Source organism: Oncorhynchus kisutch, linkage group LG25, assembly GCF_002021735.2.
Source record: "Oncorhynchus kisutch isolate 150728-3 linkage group LG25, Okis_V2, whole genome shotgun sequence".
NCBI lineage: Eukaryota > Metazoa > Chordata > Actinopteri > Salmoniformes > Salmonidae > Oncorhynchus > Oncorhynchus kisutch.
In genome coordinates, this window is record NC_034198.2 from 13,472,734 (window position 1) to 13,497,269 (window position 24,536).

The 24,536-nt window shown below is 43.3% G+C and overlaps 1 protein-coding gene across 2 annotated transcripts; it reads left to right on the forward strand.

Annotated features, from left to right (window-relative positions):
• pde6c (phosphodiesterase 6C, cGMP-specific, cone, alpha prime) lies at positions 1-24,296 on the forward strand. Of its 2 annotated transcripts, none has more exons than XM_020460749.2 (22): positions 1-645; positions 2,077-2,229; positions 12,757-12,846; positions 13,128-13,268; positions 13,413-13,487; positions 13,601-13,668; positions 13,799-13,865; positions 13,991-14,038; positions 14,241-14,390; positions 14,495-14,638; positions 14,876-14,941; positions 15,062-15,208; positions 15,660-15,767; positions 17,155-17,264; positions 17,397-17,484; positions 18,036-18,136; positions 18,250-18,357; positions 18,493-18,556; positions 18,714-18,788; positions 18,910-18,993; positions 19,365-19,509; positions 22,428-24,296. In XM_020460749.2, the coding sequence occupies exons 1-22, from the start codon at positions 178-180 to the stop codon at positions 22,475-22,477; spliced, it is 2,550 nt and encodes an 849-aa protein (XP_020316338.1). In that variant the 5' UTR covers positions 1-177; the 3' UTR covers positions 22,478-24,296. The 2 variants fall into 2 exon arrangements, with proteins under 2 accessions (XP_020316338.1, XP_031660827.1); XM_031804967.1 differs by having other exon boundaries at positions 22,431-24,294.
• Positions 24,297-24,536: the final 240 nt, after the last annotated feature.

Genomic DNA, 24,536 nt, shown 5'->3' on the forward strand with positions numbered 1-24,536 from the left:
ACATTCAGTCAGCTTGTAGCGTAGTACAGGACGTTTTGGTGATTTGTCTGGGACCACAGCAGAGGATGCACGTCGGCGTAAACGGAGGCCACTAACTAAGCACCTTTTACACTTCCCTTTCGACTTTCCCGTGTGATGCGTCTGTAAGAGAAGGGAGGGAAAAGCAAACCATTCAAAATGGGAGACAAGGATAGTGTGGAAAAGTACCTGGAGAACAATCCCCAGTTCGCTAAAGAGTACTTCGATAAAAAGTTGCGCCCCGAATTAATCTCTACAGCGTTCACAGAAAATCTTGAGATCAAAGATCTGACTTCGTTCAAAGATGTCTCCCAAATTCAGGAGGCCAACCTCATCTTTGACCTTGTCAAAGAAATGCAATCAGAAATCGTTATGGAAAAAGCATTGCACAAGGTCCTGCAGAGAGTTTGCATGATTTTGAACGCCGACCGGTGCAGTTACTTTGATCTTCGATCTAGAAACGGAATACCGGAGCTTACAACGATGCTCTTCAATGTCACCCCTGGCACCAAATTTGAGGAGAACCTCGTCAACCCCACTGGTGAGATTGTGTTTCCAATCGATATGGGTGTAGTTGGATACACAGCGCACTCCAAAAAGATGCAAAACATTCCGGATGTTACCAAGGTGAGTGCCATTGTCAGCAGGTGCCCACCCGCCAAAGTGTGTGTAAAGATTGTACATGCGCCACCAAAGCACCCATAAAATGTCCAAAAGCAGTCGCAGTTTACACACAATTGTTTGTGTCAGATCAAAATTCTTAAAAATGTATTTTGTTTCTCACATACGTTAGACATTTTAATTGATGCAGATTTGAGAAGATAGTTAAAGAAATATAAAGTGTTCATGCATGTCTCTGAAGGCGTAAGCCCATGAAGTTTAATGATTGTTGTTAATTTTTTTATTTTTTTTTGTTAAATTTTTTGTTAAATTCACTTGATGGATTTCTTGATGGTGTTGCCTAATAGTTTTGATTATCCAGAAGTCTGACCAAGGCAAACTTCCTAGTCTGATTAGGTGTACAGTAAAGTCAGCTTCAACAAGTATACGTGAAATTACAAGTATGATGGAATGAGGGATTCATTCTAAATGTTAATGTTGACCACTGAGTTTCTACAATAAAATTGTGGTTTTAATGGCTGTTATTCCCCTGTGTAGTGCAGAAAATTGCTTTTACCTCCAGAAGCCCTACAAGTGTCATTATCTGGTTGATTTGCTAATTGAATACATTAATGTATAATATATATTTGTATAATTTAATTCAAGTCATCATGATAATATATTGTATCATATTCAAAACAAAAATGTCCAGTTGTATGACTGCAAAGATGTTGATGTTACAGTATGGACGACAGGTTGACATTTATTGTCATGAATTTTGCCCTGGAGGCAAACTGAGCGAGTTCTGCTAGATGGGCCAGCTGCAAAGTCAAAATTGTCTATATCGTACAAATTCATTAAACTAAAATTTGCTTTTTGGACATAACTTACAGTAAGGTTAGGGTTAGGCATTAGTGTAAGCAGTGTGGTTAAGGTTGGGGTGAGGTTTACATTTGTGGCTGTGCCAGCTAGTGACCATTCTGCAGAGCTGCCTCCAGGACAAGATTTATGACAATAAATGCCAACCAGCTAAAACAAATCTGTATTTGCAATTGGTCAACATACTGTAGATTACTGGATGAACACCCTTATTACATGTATAAATTAACTACAGAATTCAAGTAGGGGTTCAATCTATGCTTTTTTTAGCCATTTTCATAATGTTTCTCGTTTGATTAGCCCATGATATTTTCATTGATTGAAAATCATCTTTATTACTTTTAAGACAATGGTTATAGAATTGGGCCATTTACATGACATCCATTATGTGCAGGCTGCAAAAACCATAGCTAGCAGGGGTCGTTTTTTTATCTAGCGACTGTTAATTCTACTCAATAGGCCTTTCCACATGGCATTATCTTTGCCCAGGGCTAAGGAGTCTGTTAGACCTGGGCTTTATTGCAGTGTGAACGCAGCTAATGTCTTGATCCAATATACTGTTTTCTTTTTCACTTCCAGAATAACCGCTTCAGTGACTTTGTGGACAAGCAGACAGGATACAAAACCAAAAACATGCTCACATACCCCATCATGGCTGATAAAGAATGCCTTGGTGTTGTAATGGCACTAAACAAAATTGGGGCCGAAGAATTCTCAAAAGCCGACGAGGAAGTAAGTCCTGAGCTCTCAAAAGAAAAATACCAGTCTTAGAAAGGTTTCTCAGTGTTAGTAATTATGGGAATAACTTTTTTTTAATATGTACAATTAATACATAATAGCACAATTCACACAGCACATGACATATACAGATACTGTATAGCCTATATTACCCCAGTAATCAATATTCATGATGTTAAGTCCCCTATTTGGGTGGTTCTGGACCGGTTCCGACTGACATTTTGGTGGACAAATCGCTCTGTGAACGTCGTAGGGTCCCGTGTCTTATAGTGTCAGAAAGCCCCATATCTCCGTAGTCAAAAAAAAACCACTAACACTAAAAATGTTTAATTAGAAATCGAAATAAAATCCTTAAGGATTTAATCCAATCGGACTAGTTCCAAAATCAGATATGATTTTTCTATTTACATTTTTGTCATTTAGCAGATAATCTTACCCAGGGAGACTTACAGTAGTAAGTGCATACATTTTCATACTGGTCCCCCGTGGAATCGAACCCAAAACCCTGGCATTGGAAGTGCTATGCTCTATCAAGTGAGCCACCCAGAATCCTGTAGAATTTCAATGTTTTTTTTCTCCTATACGATTTGTATTGATTTTGTTGATGGGCATTACATTACATTCTTAAAAAAAAATGTTTTACCCCCTTTTCTTCCCAATTTCGTGGTATCCAATTGTTAGTAGTTACTATCTTGTCTCATCGCTACAACTCCCGTACGGGCTCGGGAGAGACGGTCAAAAGCCATGCTTCCTCCGAAACACAACCCAACCAAGCCGCACTGCTTCTTAAACCTCTAGTGACTCCCCATCCCGCATGAGGGAGCGTAATCACCGACTGACACTAATTAGCATAACACAACGGACATAAATATTCCTAGAAAATATTCCTATTCATGAAAATCACAAGTGAAATATATTGAGACACAGCTTAGCCTTTTGTTAATCACCCTGTCATCTCAGATTTTCAAAATATGCTTTACAGCCAAAGCTAGACAAGCATTTGTGTAAGTTTATTTACCTTTGATGAGCTTTGGATGTTTTCACTCACGAGACTCCCAGTTAGATAGGCAATGTTCCTTTTTTACAAAAATATTATTTTTGTAGGCGAAATAGCTTTTGTTCTTCACGTTTGGCTGAGAAATCGCCCGGAAATTGCAGTTAAGAAAACACCAAAAAGTATTCCAAATTAGCTCCATAATATCGACAGAAACATGGCAAACGTTGTTTATAATCAATCCTCAAGGTGTTTTTCAAATATCTATTCGATAATATATCCACCGGGACAATTGGTTTTTCAGTAGGACCGATTGGAATAATGGCTACCTCCTGTATTTTACTCGAGAATCACTCTGAGAGCATCAGGTGACCAGTTGCGCAATGTAGCCGCTTACAGGTATTCTTCAACATAAATGCGTAACACTACGTCACAATGCTGTAGACACCTTGGGGAATACGGAGAAAAAGTAATCTGGTTAATAGCCCATTCACTGGTCAATAGGGACGCATTGGAACGCAACGCTTTCAAAACATGAGGCACTTTCGGATTGGATTTTTCTCAGGCTTTCGCCTGCAATATCAGTTCTGTTATACTCACAGACAATATTTTTACAGTTTTGGAAACTTTAGAGTGTTTTCTATCCTAGGCTGTCAATTATATGCATATTCTAGCATCTTATCCTGACAAAATATCCCATTTACTACGGGAACGTTATTTTTCAAAAAATGAAAATACTGCCCCCTAGTCACAAAAAGTGACTAGGTGACACAGCGCGCATCCAATCCGGAAGCCAGCCGCACCAATGTGTCGAAGCACGGGTGTGGCAGCATCATATTGTGGGGGTGCTTTGCTGCAGGAGGGACTGTTGCATTTGGTATAGAGTACAGTATATACATATGAGATGAGTAATGTAGGGTATGTAAACAAAGTGGCATAGTTTAAAGTGGCTAGTGATACATGTATTACATAAAGATGCAGTAGATGATATAGAGTACAGTATATACATATGCATATGAGATGAATAATGTAGGTTATGTAAACATTATATTAAGTAGCATTGTTTAAAGTGGCTAGTGATATATTTTACATCAATTTCCATCAATTCCCATTATTAAAGTGGCTGGAGTTGAGTCAGTGTGTTGGCAGCAGCCACTCAATGTTAGTGGTGGCTGTTTAACAGTCTGATGGCCTTGAGATAGAAGCTGTTTTTCAGTCTCTCGGCCCCTGCTTTGATGCACCTGTACTGACCTCGCCTTCTGGATGACAGCGGGGTGAACAGGCAGTGGCTCGGGTGGTTGTTGTCCTTGATGATCTTTATGGCCTTCCTGTGACATCGGGTGGTGTAGGTGTCCTGGATGGCAGGTCGTTTGCCCCCGGTGATGCGTTGTGCAGACCTCACTACTCTCTGGAGAGCCTTAGGGTTGTGGGCGGAGCAGTTGCCGTACCAGGCGGTGATACAGCCCGACAGGATGCTCTCGATTGTGCATCTGTAGAGGTTTGTGAGTGTTTTTGGTGACAAGCCGAATTTCTTCAGCCTCCTGAGGTTGAAGAGGGGCTGCTGTGCCTTCTTCACGATGCTGTCTGTGTGGGTAGACCAATTCAGTTTGTCTGTGATGTGTATGCCGAGGAACTTAAAACTTACTACCCTCTCCAGAGGGTGCTCCCTCTGCTGTTTCCTGAAGTCCACAATCATCTCCTTAGTTTTGTTGACGTTGAGTGTGAGGTTATTTTCCTGACACCACACTCCGAGGGCCCTCACCTCCTCCCTGTAGGCAGTCTCGTCATTGTTGGTAATCAAGCCTACCACTGTAGTGTCGTCCGCAAACTTGATGATTGAGTTGGAGGCGTGCATGGCCACGCAGTCATGGGTGAACTGATCCCCAGTGTTGAGGATCAGCGGGGTGGAGATGTTGTTACCTACCCTCACCACCTGGGGCGGCCCGTCAGGAAGTCCAGTACCCAGTTGCACAGGGCGGGGTCGAGACCCAGGGTCTCGAGCTTGATGACGAGTTTGGAGGGTACTATGGTGTTAAATGCTCAGCTGTAGTCGATGAACAGCTTTCTCACATAGGTATTCCTCTTGTCCAGATGGGTTAGGGCAGTGTGCAGTGTGGTTGCGATTGCGTCGTCTGTGGACCTATTTGGGCGGTAAGCAAATTGGAGTGGGTCTAGGGTGTCAGGTAGGGTGGAGGTGATATGGTCCTTGACTAGTCTCTCAAAGCACTTCATGATGACGGAAGTGAGTGCTACGGGGCGGTAGTCGTTTAGCTCAGTTACCTTAGCTTTCTTGGGAACAGGGACAATGGTGGCCCTCTTGAAGCATGTGGGAACAGCAGACTGGGATAAGGATTGATTGAATATGTCCGTAAACACACCAGTCAGCTGGTCTGCGCATGCTCTGAGGACGCGGCTGGGGATGCCGTCTGGGCCTGCAGCCTTGCGAGGGTTAACATCTTTAAATGTTTTACTCACGTCAGCTGCAGTGAAGGAGAGTCCGCAGGTTTTGGTAGCGGGCCGTGTCAGTGGCACTGTATTGTCCTCAAAGCGAGCAAAAAAGTTATTTAGTCTGTCTGGGAGCAAGACATCCTGGTCCGCGACGGGGCTGGTTTTCTTTTTGTAATCCGTGATTGACTGTAGACCCTGCCACATACCTCTTGTGTCTGAGCCGTTGAATTGCGACTCTACTTTGTCTCTATTACTGACGGCTTAGCTTGTTTGATTGCCTGACGGAGGGAATAGCTACACTGTTTGTATTCGTTCATGTTTCCGGTCACCTTGCCCTGGTTAAAAGCATTGGATACCACGAATTTGGGGGAAAAACGTAAAGTAAAACATTTTTTTTTTTAAACATTGACGAATACGCTGATTCGGTGAGCGAGTTCATTAGAAAGTGCATTGACGATGTCGTACCCATAGCAACGATTAAAACATTCCCAAACCAGAAACCGATATCCTTGGTTGAAAGTCATGCGTCCTCCGATACACAACCCAACCAAGCCACACTGCTTCTTAACACAGCACGCATCCAACCCGGAAGCCAGCCGCACCAATGTGTCGGAGGAAACACTGCACCTGGCAACCTTGGTTAGCGCGCACTGCGCCCAGCCCACCACAGGAGTCGCTGGTGCGCGATGAGACAAGGATATCCCTACCGGCCAACCCCTCCCTAACCCGGATGACGCTAGGCCAATTGTGCGTCGCCCCACGGACCTCCCAGTCGCGGCCGGTTACAACAGAGCCTGGGCGCAAACCCAGAGTCTCTGGTGGCACAGCTGGTGCTGCAGTACAGAGCCCTTAACCACTGCGCCACCCGGGAGGCCCTGTCAATGTTGTTGTTGGACGCAATGCGGAACATATGCCAATCCACGTGATCGAAGCAGTCTTGAAGCGTGGAATCAGATTGGTCGGACCAGCGTTGAACAGACCTGAGGGCGGGAGCTTCTTGTTTTAGTTTCGTGGAGTCGTGGTCAGCTTTTCCAAAAGGAGGGTCAGGGGAGGGCCTTATATGCGTCGCGGAAGTTAGAATAATAATAATAATAATAGACAATAATAGAATAATTATTATTATTATAATAATAATAATAATGATCTAGGGTTTTACCAGCCCTGGTTTTTTTTTATTTCACCTTTATTTAACCAGGTAGGCTAGTTGAGAACAAGTTCTCATTTGCAACTGCGACCTGGCCAAGATAAAGCATAGCAGTGTGAGCAGACAACAAAGAGTTACACATGGAGTAAACAATTAACAAGTCAATAACACAGTAGAAACCAAAGGGGGAGTCTATATACAATGTGTGCAAAAGGCATGAGGAGGTAGGCAAATAATTACAATTTTGCAGATTAACACTGGAGTGATGAATGATCAGATGGTCATGTACAGGTAGAGATATTGGTGTGCAAAAGAGCAGAAAAGTAAATAAATAAAAACAGTATGGGGATGAGGTAGGTGAGAAAGGGTGGGCTATTTACCAATAGACTATGTACAGCTGCAGCGATCGGTTAGCCGCTCAGATAGCTGATGTTTGAAGTTGGTGAGGGAGATAAAAGTCTCCAACTTCAGCGATTTTTTTCAATTCGTTCCAGTCACAGGCAGCAGAGTACTGGAACGAAAGGCGGCCAAATGAGGTGTTGGCTTTAGGGATGATCAGTGAGATACACCTGCTGGAGCGCGTGCTACGGATGGGTGTTGCCATCGTGACCAGTGAGCTGAGATAAGGCGGAGCTTTACCTAGCATGGACTTGTAGATGACCTGGAGCCAGTGGGTCTGGCGACGAATATGTAGCGAGGGCCAGCCGACTAGAGCATACAAGTCGCAGTGGTGGGTGGTATAAGGTGCTTTAGTGACGAAACGGATGGCACTGTGATAGACTGCATCCAGTTTGCTGAGTAGAGTGTTGGAAGCCATTTTGTAGATGACATCGCCGAAGTCGAGGATCGGTAGGATAGTCAGTTTTACTAGGGTAAGCTTGGCGGCGTGAGTGAAGGAGGCTTTGTTGCGGAATAGAATGCCGACTCTTGATTTGATTTTCGATTGGAGATGTTTGATATGAGTCTGGAAGGAGAGTTTGCAGTCTAGCCAGACACCTAGGTACTTATAGACGTCCACATATTCTAGGTCGGAACCATCCAGGGTGGTGATGCTAGTCGGGCATGCGGGTGCAGGCAGCGACCGGTTGAAAAGCATGCATTTGGTTTTACTAGCGTTTAAGAGCAGTTGGAGGCCACGGAAGGAGTGTTGTATGGCATTGAAGCTTGTTTGGAGGTTAGATAGCACAGTGTCCAAAGACGGGCCGAAAGTATATAGAATGGTGTCGTCTGCGTAGAGGTGGATCAGGGAATCGCCCGCAGCAAGAGCAACATCATTGATATACACAGAGAAAAGAGTCGGCCCGAGAATTGAACCCTGTGGCACCCCCATAGAGACTGCCAGAGGACCAGACAGCATGCCCTCCGATTTGACGCACTGAACTCTGTCTGCAAAGTAATTGGTGAACCAGGCAAGGCAGTCATCCGAAAAACCGAGGCTCCTGAGTCTGCCGATAAGAATATGGTGATTGACAGAGTCGAAAGCCTTGGCAAGGTCGATGAAGACGGCTGCACAGTACTGTCTTTTATCGATGGCGGTTATGATATCGTTGAGTACCTTGAGTGTGGCTGAGGTGCACCCATGACCGGCTCGGAAACCAGATTGCACAGCGGAGAAGGTGCGGTGGGATTCGAGATGGTCAGTGACCTGTTTGTTGACTTGGCTTTCGAAGACCTTAGATAGGCAGGGCAGGATGGATATAGGTCTGTAACAGTTTGGGTCCAGGGTGTCTCCCCCTTTGAAGAGGGGGATGACTGCGGCAGCTTTCCAATCCTTGGGGATCTCAGACGATATGAAAGAGAGGTTGAACAGGCTGGTAATAGGGGTTGCGACAATGGTGGCTGATAGTTTCAGAAATAGAGGGTCCAGATTGTCAAGCCCAGCTGATTTGTACGGGTCCAGGTTTTGCAGCTCTTTCAGAACATCTGCTATCTGGATTTGGTTAAAGGAGAACCTGGAGAGGCTTGGGCGAGGAGCTGCGGGGGGGGGCGGAGCTGTTGGCCGAGGTTGAAGTAGCCAGGCGGAAGGCATGGCCAGCCGTTGAGAAATGCTTATTGAAGTTTTCGATAATCATGGATTTATCAGTGGTGACCGTGTTACCTAGCCTCAGTGCAGTGGGCAGCTGGGAGGAGGTGCTCTTGTTCTCCATGGACTTCACGGTGTCCCAGAACTTTTTGGAGTTGGAGCTACAGGATGCAAACTTATGCCTGAAGAAGCTGGCGTTAGATTTCCTGACTGACTGCGTGTATTGGTTCCGGACTTCCCTGAACAGTTGCATATCACGGGGACTATTCGATGCTATTGCAGTCCGACACAGGATGTTTTTGTGCTGGTCGAGGGCCGTCAGGTCTGGGGTGAACCAAGGGCTGTATCTGTTCTTAGTTCTGCATTTTTTGAACGGAGCATGCTTATCTAAAATGGTGAGGAAGTTACTTTTAAAGAATGACCAGGCATCCTCAACTGACGGGATGAGGTCGATGTCCTTCCAGGATACCCGGGCCAGGTCGATTAGAAAGGCCTGCTCACAGAAGTGTTTTAGGGAGCGTTTGACAGTGATGAGGGGTGGTCGTTTGACTGCGGCTCCGTAGCGGAAACATGCTGATACAATTTAGGGAGTCTTGTTTTCAGATTAGCCTTGTTAAAATCCCCAGCTACAATGAATGCAGCCTCGGGATATGTGTTTTCTAGTTTGCATAGAGTCAAATAAAGTTTGTCCAGGGCCATCGATGTGTCTGCTTGGGGGGGAATATATACGGCTGTGATTATAATCGAAGACAATTCCCTTGGTAGATAATACGGTCGACATTTGATTGTGAGGAATTCTAAGTCAGGTGAACAGAAGGACTTGAGTTCCTGTATGTTTTTATGATCACACCAGGCTGATGCTGGAAAATTATGTGGATATATTGAAGCAACATCTCAAGACATCAGTAAGGAAGTTAAAGCTTGGTCGCAAATGGGTCTTCCAAATGGACAATGACCCCAAGCATACTTCCAAAGTTGCGGCAAAATGGCTTAAGGACAACAAAGTCAAAGTATTGGAGTGGCCATCACAAAGCCCTGACCTCAATCATATAGAACATTTGTGGGCAGAACTGAAAAAGCGTGTGCAGCAAGGAGGCCTACAAACCTGACTCAGTTACACCAGCTTTGTCAGGAGGAATGGGCCAGAATTCACCCAACTTATTGTGAGAAGCTTGTGGAAGGCTACCCGAAACATTTGACCCAAGTTCAACAATTTAAAGGCAATGCTACCAAATACTAATTGAGTGTATGTAAACTTCTGACACACTGGGAATGTGATGAAAGAAATAAAAGCTGAAATAAATCATTCTCTCTACTATTATTCTGACATTTCACATTCTTAAAATAAAGTGATGATCCTAACTGACCTAAGACAGGGAATTTTTGCGAGAATTAAATGTCAGTAATTGTGAAAAACTTGGTTTAAATGTATTTGGCTAAGGTGTATGTAAACGTCCAACTTCAACTGTATATAAAATTAAATATATGCTTATCTTTGTGCTACTGTACCTAAACATTTATTTTCCTTCTACTTTTTATTTGCATATAAGGAATGTAAAGATTCTGTACATTCTAAGGGGGAAACCCCCCCAAACATCTTGTGTTATTGTAACATTGTCTGTAGTATTGTATGTCATATTGTAATGTCTGATTCAAAAACAAGAAGTTGCATGAATAAGCATCATATCAAATAACTCAAGTGAGTGTTGGAGAGTTTGTTGAAAAAGGTGTACTGTATTGGTGGTCAGACTGTAAATGAACTTACAGCCTTGAATATCTCCCATATTGTGGTGGTGAATAAAACTGAAATTAATATACAACAGTTGCTCTTTGTACTAGAACAAATGACAACAAACTACCATTTAATGGGTTCAATTAAGAAAATATGTTGTAGTAGGATTCTGATTGGGGTGACAAGATCCTACAATCCTATAGGAATGTTTGGTATCGATAATTCCCCATGGGATTCAATGGAGAAACACGTTTTTTATATCAATAATTCCATTGTTTATATAAATAAGTCAGGTTGCCCTCGATGGTGCAGCTGTTGAACCTTTTGAGGATCTAAGGACCCATGCCAAATCTTTTCAGTCACCTGAGGGGGAATAGGTTTTTTTGTGCCCTCTTCACGACTGTCTTGGTGTGCTTGTTAGTTTGTTGTTAGTTTGTTGGTGATGTGGACGCCAAGGAACTTGAAGCTCTCAACCTGCTCCATTGCAGCCCTGTCGATGAGAATGGGGGTGTGCTCGGTCCTCCTTTTTCTTTATCTTGATCACGTTGAGGGAGAGGTTGTTGTCCAGGCACCACACGGCCAGGTCTCTGACCTCCTCCCTATAGACTGTCTCATCGTTGTCGGTTGCCAGGCCTAACACTGCTGTGTCATCGGCAAACTTGATGATGGTGATGGAGTCGTGCCTGGCCAAGAAGTCATGAGTGAACAGGGAGTACAGGAGGGGACTGAGCATGCACCCCTGAGGGGCCCCCGTGTTGAGGATCAGCGTAGCAGATGTGTTGTTCCCTGCCCTCACCATCTGGGGGTGGCCCGTCAGGAAGTCCAGGATCCAGTTGCAGAGGGATGTGTTTAGTCCCAGGGTTTAGCTTAGTGATGAGCTTTGAGGGCACTATGGTGTTGAATGCTGAGCTGTAGTCAATGAATAGCATTCTCACATAGGTGTTCCTTTTGTCCAGGTGGGAATGGGCAGTGTTGAGTGCAATAGAGATTACATCATCTGTGGATCTGTTGGGGCGGTATGCAAATTGGAGTGGGTCTAGGGTTTCTGGGATAATGGTGTTGTTATGAGCCTATACCAGCCTTTCAAAGCACTTCATGGCTACAGACATGAGTGCTACGGGTCGGTAATCATTTAGGCAGGTTACCTTAGTGTTCTTGAGCACAGGGACTATGGTGGTCTGCTTGAAACATGTTGGTATTACAGACTCAGTCAGGGACAGGTTGAAATTGTCAGTGAAGACACTTGCCAGTTGGTCAGCTCATGCTCGGAGTACACGTACTGGTAATCCGTCTGGCCCTGCGGCCTTGTGAATGTTGACCTGTTTAAAGGTCTTAGTCACATTGGTTACGGAGAGCGTGATCACGCAGTCGCCTGGAACAGCTGGTGCTCTCATGCATGTTTCAGTGTTACTTGCCTCGAGCGAGCATATAAGTAATTTAGCTCGTCTGGTAGGTATGTGTCACTGGGCAGCTCGTAGTCTGTAATAGTTTGCAAGCCCTGACACATCCGACGAGCGTCAAAGCCGGTGTAGTACGATTCAATCATAGAGTTACGGGATCGTAAAAACGGCGCTATTATCAAATTATTATTGAATTATCCTGGTATAGAAACTTGATCAATTTTCTGGAAAATAGTAATCCTTTAACTGTCACTAAGTATAATCATATTTATTTTACAGTTCTAAGAAACGTGAAATCTTATATTAAGTCATTTATAATGTGATTGTTGCTATATTTAGAAAGCATTTCAGTCATTTCAAGCCCTAATGCCCCACTTTTTCTAAATAGGAAGAAAATCATATACTGTACTTGAGCTTGTGTCCTACAAAGTACACCACAGCAATGAATAACTATTTTTACTAGAAAGGTGAGTTCCAGACCTTTATAAAACTATGCAACTTTACCAGTTGTTGTTTATGACCAACTCATGAAAAGTAATTACGTTTTGCTCTGTCTATTTAGGCGGAAAAAATTGTTTTGCCATATAATTCAACTGTTTAAAAGCCACACTGATACTGCCACAAAACTATTAGGTTCTCTCTCGATCATGAGAAGTGGCGATACTGCATATTCAATGTTGCACGGTGTGAGGGATGTATGACATCAGTAGTCTGGACATCACCTCAGATGAATGCCTGTCTGCTGTACTGATGATTGATTTCATTGAATTTGGTTTTCAGCTCTGGAACAAGTACATGGTCTTTGCACACGTCATTGCCCTGCAGCATCACACTGCATACATGTACAACGTGGAATCCAGGAGGAGTCAGGTAAGAATCCAGTGAACCCCATCATTCAACATGAGCTGTCCGTCAACTGTGTCAATCATGCTGGCCCTTGAATACAAAGACACAGTTCACCAAGGTAATTTTCTATTAGTGTCTGACACAAGAATAAGATGATAAGATGAGTGGTATAATATATCAGTAATATATCAATGATCATCATAATATATCATCATGTCAGTTAAAGTTTCCTGTACAGCCATGTTATTCCACTATAACATTTTCCCTAAAGAAAATGATTAATTTTGCTCCATTTGTTTCACTAGGTACTTCTGTGGTCTGCCAGCAAAGTGTTTGAAGAGTTGACAGACATTGAGAGACAGTTCCACAAAGCTCTGTACACTGTGAGAATCTACCTCAATTGTGAAAGATACTCTGTGGGCCTCTTGGACATGACCAAAGAGAAGGTTTGTTACTAGTGTATAATATGCTGAGGCATATTGCTGTTTTGTCACTGTCTTGATATCGGTGCCATTTTGGATCTGCTCCCTCTGTGGTTGCTAAATGGATACACTGAAGTCCTGACTGCTGTCTTCCCTCTCTTCGTGCAGGAGTTCTACGATGAGTGGCCAGTGAAGCTGGGAGACGTACCGCCATACAGCGGACCAAAGACCCCCGACGGAAGGGTAAAGGACCGATTTTCCTTTGATATGATTTTCGCCAAGCATTCTGCTCTTTCCTCTACTGCCTTGTCTATGGCACACTCACAGCCGGTGACTGTTGTTCTGTGCGTCTGCAGGAAGTCATCTTCTACAAGATTATTGACTATCTCTTAGAAGGACCCAAAGAGGAAATCAAAGTCATACCGTAAATACCAGTAGCTTCTTGTTAGAAATCATTCATTATTATTATTATGCTCTCTGAATGAACACAAAAAAGTCTCAAAGTACCAAAACCTATCACTCACTCTCTTACTCCCTCCCTCTGTTCCATGCAGGGGACCTCCTATTGACCACTGGGCCCTGGTCAGTGGGCTCCCCACCTATGTTTCTGAGAATGGCTTTGTAAGTTGATGTGAATGAGTGCATGTATTCTGTACATTAACCACAGACAATATACTATCCACAAGCATGTAGGGCCTACTGTAGACAGGGATTTTACTGAAATAGGTCTTCTTCTTCCCCTGCAGATTTGTAACATGATGAATGTTGCCGCAGATGACTACTTCACCTTCCAGGTGAGGAGTCTGGGCCCCAATTGGATGGATGGTATTAGGTATAGGATGACCTTGGTGTTACAATATATTGAGTCCTCAGCAACACGTGCTATTTGAAGAGGACCACCAGCCCTCAAATTGGTGTTGTATTCTTAAAATGCAATATTCTAGGGATAATTCTCAAAGTGTTTACAAATCGACTTCATGCTGTTTTGTCTTTCAGAAAGAGGCTGTGGATGAGACAGGTTTCGTCATCAAGAACGTCTTGTCCCTTCCCATCGTCAACAAAAAGGAAGAAATCGTGGGTATTGCCACTTTCTTCAACAGGAAAGATGGTAAACCATTCGATGAGCACGACGAACAGATCACTGAGGTGAGTGCATAGACATCAGTCATATCAACCACTTCACTCGTAAATTCTGTCACGAGTTACATGTGAATGTATGAGTTGGTAAATGCCTGTCTGCATTGTTCCAGGCCCTCACTCAGTTCCTGGGATGGTCGGTGCTCAACTGCGACACGTACGACAGACTGAACAGGATGGAGTGGAGAAAGGACATCGCCCAGGAGATGCTCATGTGTCAGAGCAGATGCACTAACACTGAAATGCAGAGTATCCTGGTGAGACCTGAGACATGTTAGATTCATAGAGGAAACTAGCCTCATGGGACAAACCTTTGATACTCTTTTCTCTTTAAGCTATAAAAATAAATATAAACAGAATTAGTGTGCGACTCTCCTTATTTTTTTATAGCTCATAGTTTATCTGCCGTTAGTCAGGACCTCTACATAAAATTGTTTTCTCTGGGTGTGTGCCAGCTCATGTTTTTTTTATTTCACCCTTTTCTCTTTCCACAGAACACAAAGGAGAAGTTTGATGCCGAACCAGAGGACTGTGACCAGAAAGAGATGTACAAGCTCTTGGTAAGACCCATGTATAAGACTGTCAGTGAAAGTGGGTAGAGACACAGTGATAATGTAGCCCAGAGTGGTGTTTGAATGATCAATCAATAAATACATGGCTATTATTTTGCCCTTCTGTAGAGATCGAACTGCCCCGTGGCCATAGACGTAGACCTGCTGCTGTTCTCCTTCAGTGACTTCCCTGTGACAGAGCACGGCCTTATCATGTGTGGAATTCGCTGCTTCTTTGAGCTGAACGTGGTGGAGAAGTTCAAAGTGCCCGCAGAGGTCAGTCATGAAGCCCCTGGCTAGTAAAACAATCATGTTCATTTAGAGGTATTTATTTTGTTGTGACCTCAGCATTATACATTACGTGTCCCCAGAATGCATGCAATGTATGTACTGTACATGACTCAATATATTAACAAAGCTTTTGCCTTTTTGGTATCTAATTTATTTTGTTGAGCCTAATGTTTTCCAAATACAAGGCCATGTCCTACTGGTTTGGTCAAATAGAGCAGTGGTTCCCAACCAGGGGCACTAGGACCATCCACTACTTGAGAAGACTCATGAGACCATAGGCCTACTGGTAAAATGCCCATGAGGGGGTACTTCAGGGGTACTCCGGGTAGAGAAACATTCTGTTGGTGGTAATGTAACCCGAAAAAGGTTGGGAACCACTGATATAGATCATTAGTAAAGTCATGGCTAATTGTTTCCTCTCCACATGTACAACCAGACCCTGACCCGATGGATGTACACTGTCCGGAAAGGTTACCGTGACATCACCTACCACAACTGGAGACACGGCTTCAATGTGGGCCAGACCATGTTCTGTCTTCTACAGGTGAGTCCCTCTACTCCTTCAGTACCAATAATACCACCTGATACCTACAGTGCCATGAACAATTATTTTCCCCCTTTCTGATTTTCTCAATTTGTTCATATTTTTGATACTGTTATCAGATCTTCAACTGAATTGTAATATTAAATAAAGGGAACCTGAGTTCACCAAAAAAAGTTCAATTTTTTACATTTTTAACCCAATTCCCCTGGGTGAAAAAGTAATTGCCCCCTTACAATAACTCAATAACTGTTTGTGCCACCTTTAACTGCAATGACTGCAACCAAATGCTTCATGTAATTGTTGATCAGTCTCTCACATCGCTGTGGAGGAATTTTGGCCCACTCTTCCATGCAGAACTGCTTTAACTCAGCGACATTTGTGGGTTTTCAAGCATGAATTAGTCGTTTCTAGTCCTGCCAAAGAATCTCAATTGGGATTAGGTCTGGACTTTCACTAGGCCATTGAAAAACTTCACATTTGTTACTTTTTAACCATTTTCATGTGGACTTGATTGTGTGTTTTGGATCATTGTCTTGCTGCATGACCCAGCTGCACTTCAGCTTCAGCTCACAGACGGATGGCCTGACATTCTCCTGTAGAATTCTCTGACACAGAGCAGAATTCATGGTTCCTTCTATTAAGGCAAGTCATCCAGGTCCTGAGGCAGAAAAGCATCCCCAAACCATCACACTACCACCACCATGCTTGACTGTTGGTATAAGGTTCTTTTTGTGGAATGCAGTGCTTGGTTTTCGCCAGACATAATGTCCAAAACGTCCAGAACGTTGACTCAAGTTTGTCGAAAAGCACCTGGAAGCACCTGGATGATCATCAAGACTCTTGAAAGGAAGTTCTATGGACAGATGAGTCAAAAGTATAACTTTTTGGATGACATGGGCACCACTATGCCTTTGGTTGGAGTCATTGCAGCATAAGGTGGCACAACCAGTGTAAGGGGGGCAATTACTTTTCCCCACAGTGGCATTGGGTGTTGCATAACTTTGTTTCTGAAATAAATATGTAATTGTTGTGTTATTTGTTCACTTAGGGTCCCTTCACCTAATAGTCGGTTTTGGTTGAAGATCTAATAACATTTTGTATCAAAAAATTTGCAAAAGTAGAGAAAATTAGAAATGGGGCAAATACTTTTCACTGCACTGTACATGGCTAAGTGTAGATTGTGCAGAATATCTGGACATTAAATCACCAAAAGAAGAGTAGTTCAAAGTTCCTATTTATTTAGAGAAACATTGATGATGCCAACCAAAGGCTGCCCACTAATGATAATTGACCTATCACCTGACACATCCATTTTGTTCGATAGTGGATCACCCCACCCTTCCCATTTAGTTTGATAATGAATCAGACCACCCTTTTGCTTCTTCAGACAGGCAGGCTGAGGAAATATTACTCTGACCTGGATGCCTTTGCCATGGTGGCTGCTGCATTCTGCCACGATATTGACCACAGGGGGACCAACAACTTATACCAGACAAAGTAAGACCCCCTCTGTTTACCTATGAGCACTCAAACCACTCCCTAAATAATCACTGTTTAGTTGTCTGTTCTTGGTTTGGAAGGTGTTGTTTGGGGTCTAATGATTGTGTTACCGCTCTCTCTGACCTGCAGGAGTGGATCGCCTTTAGCCAAACTGCACGGATCCTCCATCATGGAGAGGCACCATCTGGAATATAGCAAGACGCTCATGGCTGAGGAGGTTCGAGACCCCGACTCCTGTTACGGCTGTGGCCAAAATGGCACCCCGTTCCCTATTACATTTGAGTAATTTAGCAAACGCTCTTATCCAGAGCGACTTACAGTAGTGAGTGCATACAATTTTGCCAGTTATCAGTTGTCGCCTTCATCCACCTTTCCAGACGTTTAGGAGATAGGACTCCTGTATCCGCCTTGCCAGCTGTTGAGGACTTGTGGCTTTGTAATTGGAGTTGTCCATCTCCTAGACTGGCTGCACACCAGGGTTTGAGAGCCCAGTCTACCCTATATTTTCCTGTAACCCTGGGTGGGGGCCCTAACCGGGTGCTGTCAGCCGGAGCCAGCTGAGCCCGAGATTCGCGTGGGGCAGGGGCGTCACTCCCTGAGGTAGCATGCAAGGCAGAGCAGAGCAAAATAAGGGAAGTCAGAGCAACGCAAGCATGGCAAAGCTATGCTACCCGCTACCCCTACATAGTGCACTACTTTTGGCCAGCGTTTGCATACAAGGTAATTGTGGGAGTTGAATTCTTACCTTTTTCTCTACTCCCCCTTCAGAGCCTGAACATTTTTGTGAATCTCCAGAAGCGCCAATTTGAGACTGTACAGCACTTGTTTGACGTCTGCATCATTGCCACTGATCTGGCTTTGTACTTCAAGTGGGTTTTTAACAATTGTTATGGTCTCTGATATAGCTGCTTTTAAATATACTGAATCAGTATCACTTTTGATGTGTGCAATGTTCTAACTTGACTGTTGGTCTGGCCCCCAGAAAAAGAACAATGTTTCAGAATATTGTGAACGCCACTGAGCCAATGGAAACCGAGAAGGACAAAATCGAGCACATTTCCAACAACGCCATCAGGAAGGAAATTATCATGTGAGTAGGAATGTTATTCTTTCCTCCATCTCAGGGATTTACTACACTTGAGGCAGTTGTGCACATTGTCGCAGTTCTCGGTTTTTTACATAATATATAATATCAATATAACAATATAACCTTCTTGTGTATCAGGGCCATGATGATGACAGGTTGTGACTTGTCTGCCATCACCAAACCATGGGAGGTCCAGAGCAAGGTGGATACTATTTCTGTCCACCATGTCATGAAACAAAACAACACAGCAAAGAAATATATATATATCCCAATTTCCTCAAGACAATATAGACCACAGGATGCTCTGATGTTTAAATTAGTACTGACACAATCTTTTCTATGAATTATCTACCTCCTAGGTGGCTCTAATGGTCGCAGCTGAGTTCTGGGAGCAAGGTGACTTGGAAAGGTCCGTTCTCGATCAGCAACCCATTGTGAGTTTGTGAAGAAAACCGCTGTTTCTTTACAATATACTATATGTTTATAGAGTAATCACAAATTTTTGTTCGTTCTCTGTTTGAGTTGATCTTCCCCATTAATTTCATTGATCCTCAGCCCATGATGGACAGAAACTGTGCAGCGGAGTTACCCAAGATGCAGTGCGGTTTCATTCAGTTTGTGTGTGCGTTCGTATACAAGGTAATTGCCTGGCTGGTTGAAGCTCAACAAAGCCCTGTTTTGTGTCTTAATTCATTGGAATCTGTTGATTAGAAAGAACTCAGCTTGTGTTATTTGTCATTGGGTATAATGTTCTATCAATTGTTTTTGGAAACGGAATCATCCTTTGAAAAATAGATGAGATCAGTGTCTCTGTGAACCATCAATGTCATCTTCAGTAGGAGGTCATCCAGTTTAGACCACCATGAGTGACCAGTAAGCCTATCCATCTCCAAGTTTGCATCAGCTGAACTCCACAGCGGGAATGTTTTTGCACTGTGAGGAATATGTCAGGTTGAGTGACAGTCCCGAGCACGAGAATGCTTGCAATAATGGGGCCTACTTGTGTGCAGGAATTCTCGAGGTTCCACGTAGAGATCACCCCAATGTTTGATGGGCTGAACAACAACCTAAAGAACTGGAAAGAGCTGGCCGACATCCACGCCGCCAAGATGGCGGCCATTGAAGAAGAGAAAAAGAAGCTTGAAGCACCAGCAGGTAACTTTTGAAATACAGTCAGGTCTCAGCCAAGAAATCAGGGTTGGAGTCAATTTTGAATTAAATTAAATTCAACCCATGAGTGTACAAGAGTGTACACAAAACATTAGGAACACCTTCCTAATATTGAATTGCAACCCCATTTGCCCTAAGAACAGCCTTAATTCATCGGGGCATGGACTCGTAAAGGGATGTTCCACAGGGATGCTGGCCCACGTTGACTCCAATGCTCCCCACAGTTGTGTCAAGTTGGCTGGATGTCCATTGGGTGGGGGACCATTCTTGATACACAAGGGAAACTGTTGAGCATGAAACACCCAGCAGAATTGCAGTTCTTGACACACTCAAAACAGTGCACCTGACACCTACTCCCCCTTAAATCTTTATCTTGCCCATTTTTTTTATTTTAGTAGGCAAGTCAGTTAATAAGAACAAATTCCTATTTACAATGACGGCCTACCAGGAAACAGTGGGTTAACTGCCTTGTTCAGGGGCAGAACAACATATTTTGATATTGTCAGCTCAGGGATTTGATCCAGCAACTTTTCAGTTACTGGCCCAACGCTCTAACCACTAGGCTACCTGCCGCCTCAATCACCCTCTGAATGGCATACATGCACAATCCATGTCTCAATTGTCTCAAGGCTTAAAAAACCTTTGTTAACCTGTCTCCTTCCCTTCATCTACACTGATTGAAGTGAATTTAACAAGTGACCTCAATAGGGTTCAAAGATTTCACCTGGATTCACTTGGTTAGTCTACGTCATGGAAAGAGCACATGTTCCTAATGTTTTGTGCACTCAGTGTATGTACACAATTTTTTTTTAAACATTTGTATAAGATAAGATACACTATATCTACAAAAGTATGTGGACACCCCTTCAAACTAGTGGATTCGGCTATTTCAACCACACCCGTTGCTGACAGGTATAAAAAAATCTAGCACACATCCATGCAATCTCCATAGATCAACTTTTGCAGTAGAATGGACTTACTGAAGAGCTCAGTGACTTTCAACGAGGCACCGTCATAGGATACCACATTTCCTACAAGTCAGTTCGTCAAATTTATGGCCTTGCTAGAGCTGCCTAGGTCAACTGTAAGTGCTGTTATTGTGAAGTGGAAACGTCTAGAAGCAACAATGGCTCAGAAACAAAGTGGTAGGCCACACAAGCTCACAGAACGGGATCGACGGGGGTTGAAGCGTGGAGCGTGTAAAAATCGTCTGTCCTCAGTTCCAAACGGCCTCTGGAAGCAACTTCAGCACAATAACTTTTCGCCGGGAGCTTTATGAAATGCGTTTCCATGGCCGAGAAGCCGCACACATGCCTAAAATCACCATGCACAATGACAAGCTGTCGGCTGGAGCAGTGGAAACGCGGTCTCTGGGGTGATGAATCAAGCTTCACCATCTGGCAGTCCGACGGACGAATCTGGCTTTGGCGGATGCCAGGAGAATGCTACCTGCCCAAACGCATACTGCCAACTGTAAAGTGTGATGGAGGAGGAATAATGGTCTGGGGCTGTTTTTAAGGGTTCGTGCTACGCCCCTTAGTTCCAGTGAAGGGAAATCTTAACGCGGCAGCATACAATCACATTCTAGACGATTCTGTGTTTCCAACTTTGTGGCAACAGTTTGGAGAAGGCCCTTTCCTGTTTCAGCATGACAATGTCCCCGTGCACAAAGCAAAGTCCATACAGAAATGGTTTGTCGAGTTCGGTGTGGAAGAACTTGACTGGCCAGCACAGAGCCCTGACCTCAACCCCATCGAACACCTTTTGGTATTAATTGGTATGCCGACTGCGAGCCAGGCCTAATCGCCCAAAATCAGTGCCGACCTCACTAATGCTCTTGTGGCTGAATAGAAGCAGGTCTCAGCAGCAATGTTCCAACATCTAGTGGAAAGCCTTCCCAGAAGAGTGGAGGCTGTTATAGCAGCAACGGGGGAACCAGCTCCATATTAATGACCATGATTTTGGAATGAGATGTTCGGAGAGCAGGTGTCCACATACTTGCTTAATAAAGTGATATAGTGATGTATAGAAGACATTAACCATAACATATTTATTGAATTAAATTTGCAGTTGCTACAACCATTTGTGGACATAAATGAACTATATATACCCATTGATTCTTGAAGAATATAACTTATAAATGCCTTATGAGCTTAGTTCAACTGTCCGAAACCAAAATATAAACTTGCTTTAATCCAATGTCTGTAAACAAAGTAAATGTAACAAACACTGTATAGCCTCAAAACATGGTTAAAAGTATATTTGTGATATGATAGATGGTCAGTCCTTGCATCCATAGCTCTGTTAATGAATTTCAGAGTTGTAACATTTCTCCAGGCCCATCCCCATCCCCATCCCTTTTTACCATAACAGGGGTGGGGTGTACGCTTTGCTATTGTTTCAAGTGCTGATTGCCACTTTGATATAAATTATATTCTATTGTGGCCAATTCGAATTCAATTCTAATTCAACAATTGAATTAGAATTAAAGGGCTATTTGCAGAATGGACCCAACCTTGCAAGAAACACTATTGTACAATCTCCCAAGAAATAGCAACACCGGTAAATAGCATACCATTCTTTTAGACACAGTGCCTAAAGCTTGTCCATGCACACAGATGCCAAGCCACCAGTGGCACAGCATGCCACCGGACTGGGCTAAACATGTCAGACAGGGCTGAAAACGGACCGGCCCATCTGGCATTTGCCCAAAATGCCAGATGGCCAGTCCACCCCTGAAGATACCTCAGTTAAGTTATCAACAAACTAAGACCACCTTCTTACTCTTTATCTTGCTGCTTGCTGTCTTGCTTTGAACACAAATCAATCTAAAAATTTGATTTGTCTTGTCGTGTATGTTGTTGCTGCTTGCTGCCTTGCTGTCCTGCTTTCTGTTTGAACAGTAGAGGAGGCAGCAGAGGTTGGAAAGTCCAAGACCTGCACCATCGCCTAACCTCCTGGATTGTGCCCCAGTCCCGGCCGTGTGGCAGAGGATCCCTGGGCGCAGCAAGCAGTCAGTGGGGAGACCGTGTGAAGATGTGTCCCTGTGTGGACTGACTTAATCACTTCCCCTCATTCTCAGGACTTGATAAGCCAATCCTGATGGATCGACACACTCATCGCAGATGTACCCGCAGCTGATGCATTACCATATCTTGACAGCGCACTTAAAGTAGAGCTTACCTTTCGCAGATAACTATAGGTACGACTTTATCGACAACTAACATAATCCAAGTAATGAAACAAACATTACATCTTAACATCTGTCAAATGGCATATACTGTATTTAATATATTTAGACATGTATTCTGTTCTGGGAAATATCTCCCTGTACATTTGTATCCATACTCTGATGATCCATAAAGATATTAGGGGGACAGTTCAGTGGACAAACTTTTATAACTGAGCTGTTTTATTAGAACAGGAAAAACTCAAACTTCTCAAACTTGAAACTTGTTTTAGCAAATGACAATTGACTTTACCCGAGGGCTAATATAATAGCAATGCTCAAAATGTGTACACACTCCTGAGCCTTGTGAGGTTGCATTTATGTTGATATGCAAAAGTATATATTTTTTGATTGTCAGAGATTTTCTACTTCATGTATTTTATGAGTGGAGCTGAGTCAGTTCAAAGCCTAAGTCTTTAGATTGTATGAACTGATATGGTTCGAAGTCACATTTGAGCATCAGGTATCCATTGCAAACTTTGTGTTCAATTTTAAACTGCACATTTCTCCCAATAACTTGAAAATGTAATATATATGACGATAATATATTGGTGTGTCATAAATTGCAATTCAATCATCTTTAAATAAAATTGAGATGATGCTACTGTATCATGTATGTTTATGCTCCAAAGAAAAGTAGTTCATCACATAAATGTAAAATATGTGAAAATGAAACCTACAATCCCCCCCAAATTGTTGTGCTTGCTATTAGGAGGCAATCCTTGGTAAGGCTCCATCAGCGTTGTAAATATCTTCAGGTACCTAACCATAAGATGATTTGATGGGATTGAGTTTACTTGTCAGTCGGCTTTTGAGATCTGCACAGCTTGAAACTTTAAATACCCTACTTACTGTAGATAAAGCAGGCTACCGAAGTCTTATATCTACTGTGTGTGAAAGGCACCATGTTTGTTTGATGGGGACAAGCCTGCAATGTGGCCTCAGTCAGACCAAAGTTCCTCTTCTCTTTGTTTGACCATTTGAGGCTTATTTGAGGACCGGTGTAAAATTTATTTAAGCAACAATGAGAAAGTGAATTGCAACGGGATTTCCATAAAGAAAACCTCCTTAGAAATCCTGCCAAGCAATCTCCTTTTGACCTACTGTAACAGGTGGCCAAGACATCTGCGGAGACATCCGTGAGTTGCCCTAAGCAGGAAACACAGGGCAGGCAAAGTTTGACTCCCTTGCTTATGCAACGTGCCCTCACTAAATCAATGGAAAATCAATCAAGAGCAGTAATCCAATGAGGGTGGCTTTGACAGCCACTCTTCATCTTAAATGGGTTCTCTGAATTTCTGTTCCTAGAGGTGCTAGGCAGGGAAGGCTGCTTGGGTTTGGGCTCCACAATGGGATAAGGCGAACAGTATGAGAAGCAATCTATTCTGCACTTACGTTTAAAGGACACAAAATGTATATCTACTAATTCTATTGCGTTATCATTGAGAGATTAGAATTTGACATCTGATGAAAGGAATTCTACTGTATGTACGTGTCATAAGATGTAACATGTTAACAAAATAAAGGCATTCATCAAAGTCTGTGAGATTCTTGTCACATTCTTTAAACTTGCCCACTGAATTGAACAATTTTACCCACTACCCTTGAAATGGAATAGCACATTGATATACAGTAGACGCAGGACTAACTTGAAACACTTTGGGGTAGACAGTCCTCATGACTCCTGTATCGTGCATGGAGATTACCCTATAAAGCTGGATTAGCCCTGGGAAAAGAAGATCAGCCAATTGCGTTGCTGACGAGACCAATGCACTTTGACGCA

Coding starts and splice junctions, on each gene's coding strand:
- pde6c (XM_020460749.2), top strand. CDS start 178: ATGGGAGACAAGGATAGTGTGGAAAAGTACCTGGAGAACAATCCCCAG. Junction 13,488..13,600: donor CAAAGACCCCCGACGGAAGG/GTAAAGGACCGA, acceptor GTGCGTCTGCAG/GAAGTCATCTTCTACAAGAT. Junction 18,789..18,909: donor TTCTCGATCAGCAACCCATT/GTGAGTTTGTGA, acceptor ATTGATCCTCAG/CCCATGATGGACAGAAACTG.